At 37.5% G+C, this 16,066-nt stretch overlaps 2 protein-coding genes across 4 annotated transcripts in view; both read right to left on the bottom strand.

Moving 5' to 3' along the window:
- hhat (hedgehog acyltransferase) overlaps positions 1-14,099 on the bottom strand; it is an 18,616-nt gene extending 4,517 nt beyond the window's left edge. Inside the window, exons 1-11 of one of the 2 annotated variants that reach the window (XM_005727295.1) lie at positions 13,513-14,099; positions 12,529-12,677; positions 12,373-12,437; positions 12,024-12,137; positions 11,741-11,935; positions 10,566-10,778; positions 10,070-10,247; positions 8,292-8,442; positions 6,482-6,517; positions 3,833-4,034; positions 3,229-3,373 (exon numbers count right to left, since the gene is read on the bottom strand). In XM_005727295.1, the coding sequence (XP_005727352.1) occupies positions 3,229-3,373; positions 3,833-4,034; positions 6,482-6,517; positions 8,292-8,442; positions 10,070-10,247; positions 10,566-10,778; positions 11,741-11,935; positions 12,024-12,137; positions 12,373-12,437; positions 12,529-12,649 (1,420 nt within the window). In that variant the 5' untranslated portion in view covers positions 12,650-12,677; positions 13,513-14,099. Of the gene's footprint in view, positions 1-3,228; positions 3,374-3,832; positions 4,035-6,481; positions 6,518-8,291; positions 8,443-10,069; positions 10,248-10,565; positions 10,779-11,740; positions 11,936-12,023; positions 12,138-12,372; positions 12,438-12,528; positions 12,678-13,099 lie in introns of both variants that reach the window. The other variant, XM_005727296.2, reaches the window with a different exon arrangement.
- Positions 14,100-14,167: 68 nt separating this feature from the next.
- myoz1a (myozenin 1a) overlaps positions 14,168-16,066 on the bottom strand; it is a 5,513-nt gene continuing 3,614 nt past the window's right edge. For both annotated transcript variants that reach the window (XM_013909435.1, XM_005727294.2), the window contains exons 5-6: positions 15,065-15,230; positions 14,168-14,984 (exon numbers count right to left, since the gene is read on the bottom strand). In XM_013909435.1, the coding sequence (XP_013764889.1) occupies positions 14,750-14,984; positions 15,065-15,230 (401 nt within the window). In that variant the 3' untranslated portion in view covers positions 14,168-14,749. The remainder of the gene's footprint in view (positions 14,985-15,064; positions 15,231-16,066) is intronic.

The following is a 16,066-nucleotide window of genomic DNA, read 5'->3' on the forward strand; positions in this document are numbered from 1 at the left end:
TTTGATATATGGACCTGCAGCGGAGTTTAGGTCCAGACACGGCTAGTGACGTCAGACTTAGCAACCGGATAGTCTTATCCCAATCACAGTGATGACTGCTTTAAAATAAACAAAGAAAAGAAAGTCAAATCAGATAAGGGTTCCACCTATCTTTTATACACAAGATGTGTTTAGTGCTACTTACTGAATGTTAGCATGCTTGCACACTAAAAAACTAGCTTCTGAAACACTAATACTATGGCTTAACAGTGTAGTGGTTAACAACCTGGCCTAACACACAAAAGATTTCTGCTTCAAGCTTTGGAGGAGATATAAATCCTTGGAAGGGTTGAAATAAGAAGGACAGCTGGTGTAAAAGTCTATGGTAAAATGAAATGCGGGGAGTCATCTGCTAAGCCGACCACAGTGGGTAGCGCCGCATGTTTGCTTTGGCAGGATTTTTATGTTGGATGTCCCTCCTGACGCAACCCCAGAAGGGACTTGTGTTTCTTCCCAGAAAGTACCATTATTATTTAGACAAAAAAAGAATGTGCTAAAATTGGGAACAACACACGTTTGTTGCCTAAAGTAAATATATAGCAATTCTACCAATGTTAGGTAAATGTTCTAAGGGGAAATATTGCCATTTTTAGGACTTCATGTGCCTTAAATTGAGCTTTAAGGAATCTTTGCAGTTAAAAATGAAACACAAAAAGTACTCCTTGGGTAACAGTGAAGATGTCATCAGCACATTTGTGCATGCAATAAACAAACAAAAAAAAACCCCCACACATAACAGTGCAGTGGTACTTTTTGCTGTGTTTGTGTGCTCTTGAATTAAAACTTGGTCTGTCTCTTAGTTGTAACTTTAGAGTACATGGGGGCTTTCAGGTGCAAGACTCAAGGGGACACTGTTAACACAAACAACTTAAGACACACAGTGTGTTCAGAAAATTGTTTGTTGTACATTTTGCCAGAAAGGTCAGGGAGCAATTACACTACTGCCTGCACCACTCACAATCCCAGACACTCATGTTAATGAAACCACAGCTCCCTCTCTGCAGTTTCCTGTGAGGACACACGCAGACACAAGTAACTGCCTCAGGCGTTTCTGCTGGAACCATTATATCTCAATTTAAAGTGCAAAAACACATGTAATCAGTGAAAGAACCGAGCTTATTAAGTGATTTGTTAAATCATGTATTTCTAATTTTCCAGTCTTTTTTTTTAGCATTTCAATGATCTTAATAAATCCCCATAAAAGCAAACTGAGATTCTCAGCTATTGCGCAGCTCTTGCTCTCTGAATAATTCACAACTGAAATGGTATTTTCAAACACCATGCACTTATTTTTAGGTTCCTCTTAACTTATTTACACCGAGACTACAGTCTTGTGAGCACGAAGGAGGTCAGGAGTGCTAGAGGAGGTGTAAAGTTATGCACCATTTGCTGCCTCCAACAAAATTTTACTGTAACATTGAAGCTTAAGTGGTGACTGGAAAATACCCTGTCAGACTGCTTAGGTTTGACTTTAAGATCCCACAGACTGTGGTATAAACAGAAATGCTAAAATAATAAATAGTCATAAAGAAAAGTAATAAAGAAGTGCTTCAGTTTGTGGATTTACACTCACTGCACAACATGAACTAAAATCAGCATGAAATAGAAAGACGGTCTTTTGCCCTTTATCTGTTACCTGAGTTTACCTCTTGCCATGGCATTCGTGGGTGATATTACACAACCTTTAAATCTAACAGTAAACCACTCACATCAATACTAGTGATCTTCACATCAATATATATGTATTTTTTAAATGAATGAAAACAACAATCTGTCATTTTTTTTAAAAAAAACATCCCTGGCACTACATAGATCAGCTTAGTAACAACTTTCATCTCTTCAAGTTCCTTTTAAAATCCTATTTTAAACAGCAGGCAACTGTTTTCAGCTCTCATGAGCACAGTGTAAACCATAGTTTCAGCACCAAACATAAGCACACTGGCACAGTCTGGGACTCGCTGGTAAATGCATTTAGCAGCTAAAGATTCACTTATTTCCCTCAGGAGTTAGTAGAGTCAAAGAAAGAGCTGGAAAGAAAGAAAAAGAGATAATGAAGCAATTAAGCAGCTGTTTCCTAACATCCAACACTTGTACAAACTTTACAGGGTAGAAATGTTGTTGTTGTTGTTGTAGTACAGCTTCCACTGCTGCTCATAAGTGGATAAATGTCATGTTTTGGTTCAAGCTATTGCTTGTTTTATTTTGTAATCACTGCTTCTTGTCTGTTTTACTTCCTGTGGTAATTTTATTTCTATTTGCCACTGCCTTATTAGTTTTTCTTGTGTCATCTTCCACACCTGTTCCCCGTTTCTCTCCCGTGTTAAATCAGCGACTCACCCAACAGTTTTTATATAGATACACTTGTCAGTTTCCACAGATCTCTGCCAGATTGTCTTATTCCTTCTTATCTTTTTGTGTTTGTCTCCTTTGTGACTGACAATTGGATTTAGTGTTTGCCTGCTCTTCTTCTGGATCCTTTGCAGGGCTGCTTGCTTTACTGTCTTTGACCTCTGCCGGCTTTGAATAAAAATTTACATTTTGGACTTTTAATCAGCCTCTATGTTTGCCACATTTTAGCGATATAAATGAGTAAACTCATATTCAACTCAATTAAAATTCCACATTAAAGTTTTGGTTAATAAACAATATTGATGATGTGACATTCCACTGATGGGCTTTTTTGTACCGACTGTGCTCCCAGCCCAGCAGCGAGTGCAGCTCAGACTGCTTATCGTAACTAGACAGGCTTCAAGAGGCGCTGCCATCTTTCTTTAGGTATCCAATGAGCCAAAAAAAGAGACACTGGGAGAAAAATAGGTCCTGGCACAACCACATAAGCAGATGTCTCTTTATTCGCCTGTGCAGATTAATTAAATTAGAAAAACTGTTAAATACACAAACCTACAGAGAAGCAAAATTTTTAATGATTTCTTATATTTTATTTCCGATTTTATTTTCTAGTACATACTGGCTGGCTTCGCTCTGTTGCTTTAGGAAAAACAATATTTAGCTGCTCTCACCGCTGAGGGCAAACATGTGATGACCTACAATGCAACTCAGCTGTCAAATTAAAAGGAGCACATGGCTGATAATCCACACAGGAGAATGTACAAATGCCAGCTGAAACAATCCTGCAAAATAAAGCCACACGCAATTCCCACTGAGTGAATGTTGTGGAAAGCAATTTACCGTGAATGAAGACACGCTTCCAGAAGATTCTGCCAACATGTATTCCCCCAAGGAACACCAGATTAGAAAGGATGAGCATAGCAGTAGAGAAGGCAAAGACAAGGGCGATGCATCGCCTTTTCATCGCCGCAGAGAAATTCTGCTCCTGGGAAATCAGAAAAATAAATACTAAGAGGCGAACCACAAGACATTTCTATTGTACATGGCAGAAGGAACAGAGAGGCACCTGGCACAAATGAACTGTGTGACCATAAACTAGGTGGATTTCACGGTGTGCCATCAGATATGAGCACTATATTGAGAACATGAACCATCTCCCAAGGCTATGGCCAAAGAAGCAATTGGGAACAGGCTTTTACTAACATGAATATTTGAGGTTAAGTGTACTTCCCCATTAGATGTGACAAGATCCAGCCAGTTTGTCTCCAGTCTGTAATTAGTGTACCCTCTCTAGGCATCATCTCTCACTAAATAACATAATATGACCTCTTTATTTCTGACTGCAGGAGAAATTTTTATTACATCCACACATCTTAAATGAAAGACTTAGTAGGTAATTTAAACCTCCTAATGTTTTAGCACCGTCAATGGATTTCAAACTTACAACTACGGAGTGAATAAAGGTCGAGGCAAAGAGAGACTTCAGAGAATTTTCCACCAGAACTCCAGCCCAATTCATCAGGGCCCAGTACTGTAAGAAGTCATGTCCACCGTGCCAGAGGCAGACGAATCCGAACGCAACACCAGTGGAAAACATTTTGCAAAGAGGACCATGGCGTGAACCTCCCAGTGGAACATAGATGTATCTGAAACACGAGTACATGTCATAAAAATAACAGCAATCCAGTGTCAACAGAATGAATAAAAAAGGGGATTCTAACCTGTGTAAAGACTAACCACTGCAAAACATTGGAAGTGTAAAAATGGCACCACAATGCATTTTGGATTAATCAGAACCAGAAAAAACTGCGTGGTCATGCTGATTTTACTTTTAAACGTGGCTTTGATGTCTAGTTGCAAAAATAGAGGCAAAACAGAGAATATCAATCAACCTATTAACAACTCTGGAGGAGGGTTAATGTTTTTAAGTGTTTTTTTATGATTCACACACATTTAGCCCACTGTCAAACGTACAAATTCTGTATTATTCAACACTTTAGCGCACTTTTGCTCCTGGTTCTGACTTCAGTATATCAGTTAATAAACTGTGAGGATACACAGTTAAATAGCGACAATTCTCATGAGGTAATTCATCAAACAGTAAAGCTATAGCACAGCTCCTGCAGTTCATTTTTGTGGTTTAGATTAGATTACGTTCCATGTGGTATAAAAATAGCACCTCATGTGATAACACACTCGATGTGAATAGCGTCCAGTCGTTATCAAATGCAGAGCATGTTGTGAAGAAAAATTGCCTCAGATACTGCGAGAACCTTGTCTGTCCCAGAGGTACTGACAAGAGTCTGAACATGCTATATCACTCCAACACACTTAACAAACAAATCATTGTGTGCAGTGTTGCTGAGCTGGGAACTCATTATCTCAGCCACCCTGTGGCTAATCAATGTTCCTGAAAGATGAGCCAGCATTTTCTAAGCCTGAAATAGAGTGGCCAGCTCGGCCATATTGAGGATGAAAGTAGGTGCGAAAACAGATGGAAAGGTACCAGATTGTCAGAGCCAGAGGAAACTGAATACCTAAACATGCAGAGTATCTATCCATCTAATACATTCATTTGGATGTAGATGGATTCTAAACAGATGTTTTTCAAAATATGATAATATCATGCTGTACATTAATCTCTGATTAATCAATGTGTTATGTAACACCTGATTAATCCAAGCAGGTGGTGCAGACTACAACATGCTCACAGGTTTTATCGACTGTCATTGGGAATTAAAGAGTGTAGTATATATTGTTGTTGTGTAGGCATGCAGCTTACTTAATCGGTTTTGCTTTAAATGCACTAAAAACCGAAGTTAATTTCTAACCTTGCACCATACCCAACCTATTCCCCCACTTACATATTTGCAACCAATATTTACTAAGGTGTGAGATCAAATGCTTCTGCTCGTGTGTAGCTGCAATAATTCAATCAATAACCAAGTGAGAGCTCTTTTGTTGGGCAATAACTAAATGCGAGTGAAATGGAGAACCTGAGAGACGGTGGCACACAGACAGGAAAAGCGCAATGGAATGGCGAAGAATGAGCCACTTAGCTGCCCAGGGAGACGGGGTGTCAGTGAGTCATGTAGAGTACATCATTTAACACCTACGCACTCATCTAACGCTCTTCAGACAATTTCAACTGAATTTCAGAACTGCATTAAAACCTCTTTAAAAGCACTTTTGCAAGAAGGAACGTCGGGGGCATTGTGTCATGGGTATCATTTTGCATCTGCGGTAGGATAATTGCAACTGATGCCATTAGGCAGGAGAAAACAATTTCCAATGGGCACAAATTAAAATGGAAACTTGCATTTGCAATTTAAATTCTGGGATCTCTAGCAAATTAATTGGAGCCATTTTAAATCTCTAATATGCATTCTTTCATAAAAGTAGATGTACACATGCACCGTCATACTGTACCCGTCACACAACTGAGAAAAAAAATAAAACCCTAATTAGCAAATAATAACCAAGACAGGGGAACATTTCCACTGTGTTTTCTGACAACCATGCAACTGTAGCGTTGCCTTAATGTAGCAACCTGCCTCCACCAAGCAAACCATAAACTCCCAATAGGCTGCATTCAGCCAAGTGTGCATCATTAAAAGCGAACAAACCAATAATGTGTGTTGTCCAAAGTACAAGTGTGCAAATTACAAATGCACATATTAAACAAGGAGGCATTTCTCCAGGGTGCACGGGCAGCGCCACAATAGAGGAACTGTTCACCAACAACATGCAACCTCATAATCATGAGAAAGCCTACATGCAAATGCAGCATCCTTATCCATTGTGATGAAAAATGTGGGCAGGCAGCAGGAGAATGGCATGTTTTTTTTAAGGTTATTCAGCTGACAGGTTCAATGCCCCACAGGAAATAAGCTCTTTAACTGCATAATAGATAACAGATGCGATACAAAAGTATTCCAAATATTAGATAAGACAGACATAGATAAAAACAGACAAATAAATGGATGCAGATAGGCAGATATTCTTGAGGCATTACTTGATTAGGATGACATTTCTCATTTTAAGTATGCATTAACATTGGAATTAGTCAGTCCATCGCTGAAGTGCCTCTTACCTGATGAGCCATCGATACAGCCCCTCATCAAAGTGCCTAAGAGTGAAAAAAACACATTGAGTCACACATTTACATAATAATAATATATCATTGAGTAAGAACCAGCTGAGCACTGGGCTTCATATAAACTGAGACCTGCGCAATAAGTATGTTTACACATTTGTGTTTATGTGCTTCCTCTTTGTCATTAAGAAGATTAGATTTGGCTCAGTCTATAACTGGAATTGTTTCATCAGCAATGTTGATGGATAGCTTTATGCAATCCATCAGTGAATTCGACCAGCGCACACACACAGGCTCGATTGGAGTGCATCAGTGTCAGCACACTGGTCCGTTTATCCTACAGCTGTTTTTTTTTTTCCGTTTTTTTACTGTAATACCAACACACAGCCTTCTAGCTCAGCTTTTTGTACTCTAAATATGGGGAATTTCTCACTGTTAATTACATTTGGGAACAAGACTGATTGTACTGGGAGAAAGTGACAAACTGCTGGGATACTCTGGTAATTTATAACCAGGATCTAAACCCAATTTGAGTCGCTCCTTTTGTTGCAGATGGCAATATGTTCAAGGTTTGCACTTAATGGTATGTTTGTTCTGTTTAAAAACTGCCCACTGCTATAATAAGCTGCTAGTTTATACGCCAAGCTAAAATGGTCCTGCAGTAAAGCGTCCCTTGATGCAGGATATAAGCTCTTGTAGAGAGATGTTAATTCAACTTCATTGTGATGATGATTATTACTTTTGAGGATTTATTTTTAAGATATGAAGAGTTGTTTCAACTGTCTACCCTTAACCTTAACCCATAAAAAGGAAGTAAAACCTGCCATCATCATACACATGAAACCTGTATGATTCATAAAGGTGAATCATTTAAGAGCTAAACAACAAATAACTGCACTGTATAAGCTTGTAATAGATAAGATGAAATGAATGTATATTTTGCACTATATAAATACATAAAGAGATTTTCTGAAGTGGCAAAGTCTAAATACTAACAGCACAATAGCACAAATGTTCATCCTTATTTATATACTTATACACAGTGTGTTATTGTTTTTGTTAATGAAATACCTGCTGAATAAGATTCCTTGTCCCTTGTAACAAGCGTTTTCCTTTGCATGTTCATTAACTTGAGCAATTGTGACCCCTTCAGTATAAACTAGGAATAGATCTATTAGACTAGTTTTCATTTTAATTGAAAAAATAAGTGAAAAGACAAGTTATTATTATTTTTTCCGCTCATTGTGACAGAAATAATTCAATACGAGCACATTTTAAACCACGAAACAGAAAAAAAATCAAAGCATCTTTCCTGTTTCTTACAATTACACAGCACTGCGTAAAATAATAATAAACCAGAAATATCCAGGTTCCTTTAACTGACACACAAGTAAAACTCAATTATTAAAGCTTTTGGTTTTACTCTACAAGGTTTCAGTTTGTTTCATAATGTCCCTGCTGTCTAAGAAACACTGCAACAAACCTGCTGATTATGAATTAAAGAAAACAAATTGGCCTAAAAATAATAGCTTAACATGTGCTTATCATTATGATGAGTCTGAAAGAATGATCTTCAGGTGATCTTGTGTAGGATAACCTGTTGTTCTTACTATTAACAACATAAAATGAAACTATTTTCTGCGCCCACTTTGAAACTTGACAATAAATGACTTTGTTTTAATTTAAGGACATGAGGAAAGGTAGCTTTTCTAGTAAAGGGAATATTTAGCAAAGCTGAAAGACCAGTATAGTACTATGTTTGTTATTCTATCACTATGGTTTCCCAGAATTGATTCCACTGTCTTACCTCCACATGCCTGTGAAACTGTACATGATGCTGACACAACGGGGAAGCTTGGGGGGAACCAGCTGATCCAAAGTAGCGAGCATGGATGGAAGGCCGAACAGTACCAGATACTTCACATAGAAGAACTGGACGACAGCTAGAGCAAGACCACCTGTGACAAAAATGAAAGTAGGTGGTGAAATCAAAAGTTCTTATTGTAAAAAAGTTCTATATAATCCTCAAACGTATGTTAGGCCAGTGTTATATTTATAGTAAAAACTCAAAAGATATATGGGAAAGGAGGATTAGATGTGATTTGTTTGTTCCACAGGTTTTCCAGTCATCTTATTGTCCAAAGGTCTTGATCTAAACTTCATTTCTTCCTATTTTCTTTTCTTTTTTAAAAATTATTATTACTTATCATCTGCATGGTATATCCAGTTTTATTATGCAACACAGTATAAACTCTCTTAGGTAAGCTTTCTTGTCATTTCTTTAAGTTGTCTTCAGAAATAGTTCTCCAGGATTCTTAAAGCAGATTCCAAAGCTCTTCTTTGGATGTTGCCTGTCGATCCCTGACTGATGTTTTCTAATGTGTGGTTTTCTATCCAGGCTTGTTTTACTGCATTAGCAGTATGTTTGAGATCAGCATGGTGCATCAAAATCTGATATACCTTTCTTCACAATTCCATCAACGTTTTTGACAACACTGGCTGAAATGCAGCCCCAAACCATTACAGAGCCTCCACTTGTACCTCTCTCCTGACCTCCTCTCGACATATTTATAACGATTTAAACCAAAAATTTCAAATTTGGATTAATTACTCAATAAGATCTATAAGATAAGATCAGTGATTTTTAGTCCAGTTTTTGTATAATTTGGCATACATAATGGCCAACAAACAATACACAAACCAACTGCGGGTCCAGAAGCATCTCTTAGGTCCTTTGCTGGATTTTGTTTCAAATTTCTTAAGGATATGACCTTTTTGTTCATCTGCAGTATAGTGATTTTAGGTCACTTGTCCAATTTCTTCAAATTTTCAGATATGGCAATTGTCTAGCGAACAGCTTTTTAGGAATCTCCTTGTTGCAGAAATAATATTTTATGTGTGTCAAACTTGGCATTTTTCATATAGTGAACGAAGAAAATTGGAACAAATTATGTTTTTGCAACAGGCTAATAGTAACAAAGTATTTCAGACCTTCAGAAAGCCCCAAGACATTTGCTTTAAAATACCACTTACAAGAAAGTGTGGCTTCTTGGAAGCAAAATATAAAGAAATGAAGGATTAGATGGCACCAATTCGCTTGTGTCAATAAGCAAACTGTGCTCAGATTGCAACAACACGACTGCCCAGACGTTTGTGGTATAAACCAGATGTAGTGCAGGTTTAACATATAACCAGTAACCTTGGATTACTCAAGTGTGGTTTTTTCTCTATTATATCATCTTCGACATAAGCTCATAATCCAAGAGGTGTTTTAAAATTCATGTTACCAATTTTTGCTTAACATTCAAAAAATTTATGAAAGACATTTTAGACAACCACCTGCATAAACTGTATATCTGACTCTATGTGCATGTCAGAGACCAGCTCTGCTAATTTAGAGTGGGCTTATATTTAATTTAAGTGCAAATAAACTATTATTTCAAAAACAAACAAATACACACATATATGAGAACGTTTTAAAACTTACATAATCCTGTGGTGGTAGCATGTAGTAGGTAAATGTAAAGTTTAAATTTTAAGAAAGCTGTGCTGTTGGTGGAAAAAAAACAGAGTATCAAGACTTGCCTAAGGCCCAAGGAGGAAGAATTTCTATGTAGGTCTCATTAGACTGGATGGAGTGCATGTACATGACGTGGATCATGTATTCTGCAATACACCACCACAAAATGATCCGTCCTAATCTGAGCACCAAGTAACTAAGGGCAGATTCATCCCTGTCACTTTCCTCCGCAGACTTCTGCATCTGTTAGTGGAGCAAAAGAGCATGTTGTTAAGGACTGCCAGGTGAATCTTCATTCACACAGCCCCACCCAAAAAAAATCTCAGGGTTGTAGTAAAAGAGGCAACACATAATGTAAGGATAAGTACAAAACTACGACAAAAAAGATGAGCTGATTAAAAAAATAAGTGAACATGTGATGTTACTGCTCTTTTGTACTGTAAAAGGGAGATCTGCTCTCAGGAGCACCAATCAGCTTCAGTCTCTTGCAGATAAAAAAAAAAACAAAGAGGAAAATTTGATTCTCAGTTTAATCTAGAAGAATGCTTTGATGTCTCTTACCTGCTCAATGTAGTTTTTGTAGGTTATAATGGGTCCATTATAGAAAAAAGGATGATAGAAAGTATACGAAAACAGCCAGCAAAGCTGCACAATACTGCATTGGTCTTCAGGGCTCCAGCAGTGCTCCAGGCTGAAGCTGATGAAGCGCAGACCACAAACAGCAACACTGAAGAGCAGCAGATAGTGCTCCTCATCACTCTCATACCAGCCTCTCTGTGTAATACAGTGGGAAGGCCAATTACATATGACGCATTCCATCAAAATCATTGCATTAGTAGTAAAACAGCACTAAGATAGACACTAAATATATATTCTATTTATTTATACAGTATAAGTGGACTATAGTGAAATGGTTAAGTAACATTAAAAATGAATCTAAATGTTTGCATTTTATCTGAAATTATTTCTATTTATCATTTATCATGTAGGAAATTGATCTGTTAGATAAATATACTCAAAATAAATTTACCCTAACCATGTGATCTGGATATTCTGTAGAAAGGAGGCAAGTGACCAAATGGTTCCCTTAGTATTTTGCGCCCTCTTGTGTTCTTGGCAAATATGACATCTAGTAACAATCACAAGGATAAAGGAAGTTTTCAAATTGTAACTGGATATCATGCTGCTACAGAATAACAAAAGGTTTTTACAAAAAAACTAGTTTAACATTATTATTTATATATTTTATAAAGCCCTGTCATGGGCTGGTAAACTGTCCAGCATATACCCTGCCTTTTGCCCCATGACAGCTGGGACAGCAGTTAAAAAATATTTTTTTCATGTTTTAAAGGACATATAATCTCCTGGAAATAAGAACTGCTGTGTTTTTACCATCTTACAATGATCTCTTCATATCTACAGATGGATTAGTCTGCCACTGTTTCTACAGTGGGACACAGTAGAAACGGATGGGACAAAAAAAACACTCACTGGCAGATATCACTAAATCCTACACAAGCCCCTTGTGTAGGATTTAGTGGCTTTGTGTTTGTCTGCGAATACCAATGTAGAAATAAAACAGTTTTTGCAGAACAGTCTGTGGTTTGTTGTTGATGCAGTCAAAGTTACTATTTTTGTGTTAGTTTTTGAACTAGGTGTTGCTTTGTAGGTGTTCAGAACACCTACAAGCATACAGGAAAAGATTTATTGTAGGAGTTAAAGCCAAGTCAACCCACCTGGATGTCTTGAAGTTCTTTGATATGAGGTGTGTAGAGAAGCAGCAGGTTACATGCCCACGACAGAGCGGGCTTTCGCAGCTGGGCCATAGAAAAGGACAAGCCCAGATGTACCAGCAGCACACTCACACCTTTAATCCCCAAAACACTGCTGGCTGCTAAGAAGCCATATATCGCAAGTGCTGGCACTCTAAGCTGATGGAAAAACACATAAAAATGTGTGGGATTAAACTGTTTGCCACCTATATTATATTTAAAGATTAATGTAGCAACAGCTTCATACCTTGGGGTAAAAGATGCTGGTTAATCTTGATAAGACAGCATGACCAATCAGAGTCCACAGTAAAGAGTGCTTAGCCCAGTCAGTCCAGAAATTCCACTCAAAATCTAAAGGGTCCTGATAACAAAACAATGCACTTATAACACCTGAAACCTGTTCAAAAGCAGCTTTAAACAATGCAAATCTGTTAAGGTATTTTATTTCTATGCATCGATTAAATTAAAATTATTACTTTGTTATTCTAAATTTAAAATTAACTGGAAATTACCACAAACCTTTAGTACACTATAAGTCTTAAAATCTAGTCTGTTGGTTCAGACATGGCTTTCTATCAATTCAGCACTGAACTTACCCTTTTAAAACCTTTAACAAGGCCCTTTTCCAACTGGAATTCTCTCTCTAATCCCACTTCATACTCTGGGCCAAAAACAGGATATAACAGCTTTATTTATTTATTTTTTTCTCATTTTATCTAACTAAGATTTCAGTAGTCATATTTCTACTATACCTTTGCTGAACCTGTGAAGTTGATAGAAAGAGTAGAGATGAGAGCCCAAGGAAAGCACCCAATAGACAAGGACCTCTGTCCTTGGCAAGGGAGCCAACTGGGCTTTAGATATGGATCCCATCAATGAAAGTCAATCCGCTATAGTATACCTAAAAAAAAATTAAAATGACCACAGACCAAGATTACACTCAGCATAATTCCTAGTAGAGTTATGTTTGGAAACTATCTGCTGTAGTTCTGACTCACTTCATGTGCTAAAAAAAATTAATAATTTAGAAAAAAAAACTCTTGCTTTCACATGTTATAAATAGTTAAACAAAGCAGTAGTGCTTATACAAGTCTATTTTACCAATTTAATGCAGGAAACCACGAAAAATGGCAACAAGACACTGTAAATAGTTCAGTAGTGATACTTCTTAGTGATTCTCTTAATCAATACACTGTTTGGGTGTGCATATACAACACAAAGAGAAGATAACAAGAAGACTACAAAGGTGGGAGAACTTTCTTTAGTTTACTTTTAAAACTGATTTTCACACATAACCTATATTAAATGCACACTTCAATATACCCTGAGATGTATCCTTTAGTTGAAACACAGCAGAAGCTTGTGTGGAGGGAAATTACGTGTTTTTTGTTTTTTCTTTCATTCTACTGACTGAAGGACGCACAGCGACGGCAGTGCTTGTCAGTGCTAATCTGTTGGCTAGCACTGCCGTCGCTAGGTAACACTGTCCAGAGGTTGCTGGCCATGACGTATCGACCCTCTCAGCTGCCTAAACAAGTTAACCTTACTCTATACCAGAAACCGTCTCGGTATTTCAACTTAAAAAGAGCCCACTGACATAAAGTCGGTGCATGTATGTTTCAACATGCAAATTTGGGCATTAATTTGCGAGGTTTCCTGGGAAATTCCGTAAGCCATCCCACCAAAATACATATTTAGCTAAGCTAGCTCATCGGTTGAAGACTTCGTAATGTTACCTAGTAATACTGGGCTGGTATCCATTGCGTTGTTGTAGATTGCAGACTTTACTGTATAATAGTGCTTGGACAGTAGATTCCCCCGGTATCCAACATTCAAAGGTATGGCATTCTTCTTTTTGCTTTTCCTTGGCTAGAACTTTTTGGAACATGACTGCCCCCAATTGTGCGGGAGTTGCTTAGCTGGAGAAGTACTATTAATAGAAACGTACTTTAGTCGTGATTTCATTTTTAGTGTTGGAAGTTCAGCCGAACTCATAGCAGTTACTCACGATTTCTATTTTGTTTTTACTTTAAGCTACCAGGTATTTCAGATAATACTGTAGACATCAGTGTGTATATGTTTTTTTGTTGTTGTTGTTGTTGTTTATATTACTCTCCATTTCTTGAATGAAAAATTAGAAGAGTAATTAAATACAGAACTGTTAAACTGCGTAAACTAGCTTAAATGTCCCAGTTCCCATTAATGTTTCAGCACACATGACATTTGCCAAGTGAGTACACAATATGACATGGGCATGATAAGGATGATCTTTTTTTGTTTTGTTCACTTCTTCTTCTCCCCCCGACATCCAAATAGTTAATAACATTTCTGAAATCTACATTGTACATACAAATACTGTATATTTCAAGAATTCATTCAGAGTGCACTAAATTATTTACAGTGTTACAGTTTATTGTGGAGAAACTGTGTTGTGTTGTTTTGTTTGGTTAAGGGATCAGCAACAGCATGCATATTGAGTTAAACAAGTTTTTAGGTTTTTATAGCGCAGCAAATCATCAGACATTTGTAACAACAAAAAAAGACAATGTTGAGCGATAACAGTTATGGTAACAAGTTCAGACAACCTGCACAATAGTGACTTAGCATTCATCACCTATTCATCATATATGATTCATTCCTCAATGGGACAATCTGCAATTTTTCACCTACAACAGCAAACTTTCAGACAAATTAGAGGACTGCTTGGCTCAACTTATACATTTATCAAATAGACATTTGATGTTTCATCTCCCCATAACAAATAAAACTTGTCGCTTTACAACCAAATACAGAGCATGTTAAGATCAGGACCTCATTTTATTTGTACGCTTTAAACTGTCCACACTGGGAGATTCAAATTCATTAGTGTAATAGTTAATTGTAAGCTCAACTATTGTGTGTGCATGCTATGGTGTATGCATGCAGTTACTCTTGTGTGTGAGTATGTGCATAGTAATCACTATTAATATGCTTTCACAGCTCGTCGGTCTCCCCATCGAAGGGCACAGCATCCGTCTCCATGTGAATGCTGCTGGGCTCACTGCTGCCCACCCAGCCAATAGGAGTGCGATTGAATGAAGGCCGGCAGCTAATGTCATGATGGTACACCACTGCAGGTTCAGGCTCTTCTTTGGCTGCCTCAGCTTCTGGCAGCTGAAATTTCAGAAACTGATTGGCCTTTTCAAAACCGCCGTAGGGCATGGCACTCCTGTCAAACCAAGGTGAAAGGTTAATTAAAGCTCCTTTTTTTTCACAAATCTTCTACATATCAGACCTCAAGGGAACTACCTGTTGAAACACTTGTACTGGAGTAATTCCTTTTTGGCATTGGGATGTGGCATATTGGTTTGTAGAGTGGCTAACAGACCTTCATCACCCTTCATGGCCTTCTCCCATGGAGACACATAGGTTTTCACATGAATTTGCTGCTTAGTACCGCCATGTTTTCCACCTCCTGTAAAGAAAGTCATCCACATGTGCTGGTAACTAAAACTTAAAAATAAAGGTTGTGGCATGATTGAAATGCCCCTCTTATGCAGGTATTGCTGCTAGAAATTGAAAGATTGTGACAAAATAAACCAGCACAATTTATCTGCAGACAGACAGATTTTATTTTAGCTTTTTCTAAATTTAGTTGTGCTGTTGTTTTATGCAACAATGTGAGGGGTAGGAGCAGCTAAAAAGATCTAATTTTTTTCACTTATAAAACTACCAGAACTGGTGGTTCAATAAAGGATATTTATTTGTATTTTGATATCAGAATACTGACTGTTTGCTTCAAAGGTGAATCCATTCGATGAAACACCATTACTAGCCCAAAAAGACCAGCAGCTGGCCATTCAACTTGTCCAGCATACTTTTTTAACTGGCCCTAGGCTATTGTTGAACTGCACTGTGCCAGAAACTGCGACTTCCTGCAGTGCTTTCTTGATAACCTCATATTGGAACCTGTTTGGGTTTTTTGCACTAAGGCTTGTGTATAAATTAAACGCACAAAGTACCTCATATCAAATAATGAGGTTTAGAGTTGCTCATTATCAGTTTTCTCCAGACTTTAAGCCAAGCTTAGCTAACTAACCAGCTGGTCATGGTGGTTTTAGTACTTTTAGCAAGAAAGCAAATACAAATATTCAACACATTTTTGAATAGTTCAGTGTTTAATAGATATATGTAATTTGGTTTAAAAAAAGAAAAAAAAAAAAAATAATATTAATAATAATTGCATGATTACCACACTGCAGCACACTGGTAACACTTTAGGACTATTGTTTTGAAGCAAGTATGTTAGGT

Source organism: Pundamilia nyererei, unplaced genomic scaffold, assembly GCF_000239375.1.
Source record: "Pundamilia nyererei isolate P.nyererei 1_Seehausen unplaced genomic scaffold, PunNye1.0 scaffold00024, whole genome shotgun sequence".
NCBI lineage: Eukaryota > Metazoa > Chordata > Actinopteri > Cichliformes > Cichlidae > Pundamilia > Pundamilia nyererei.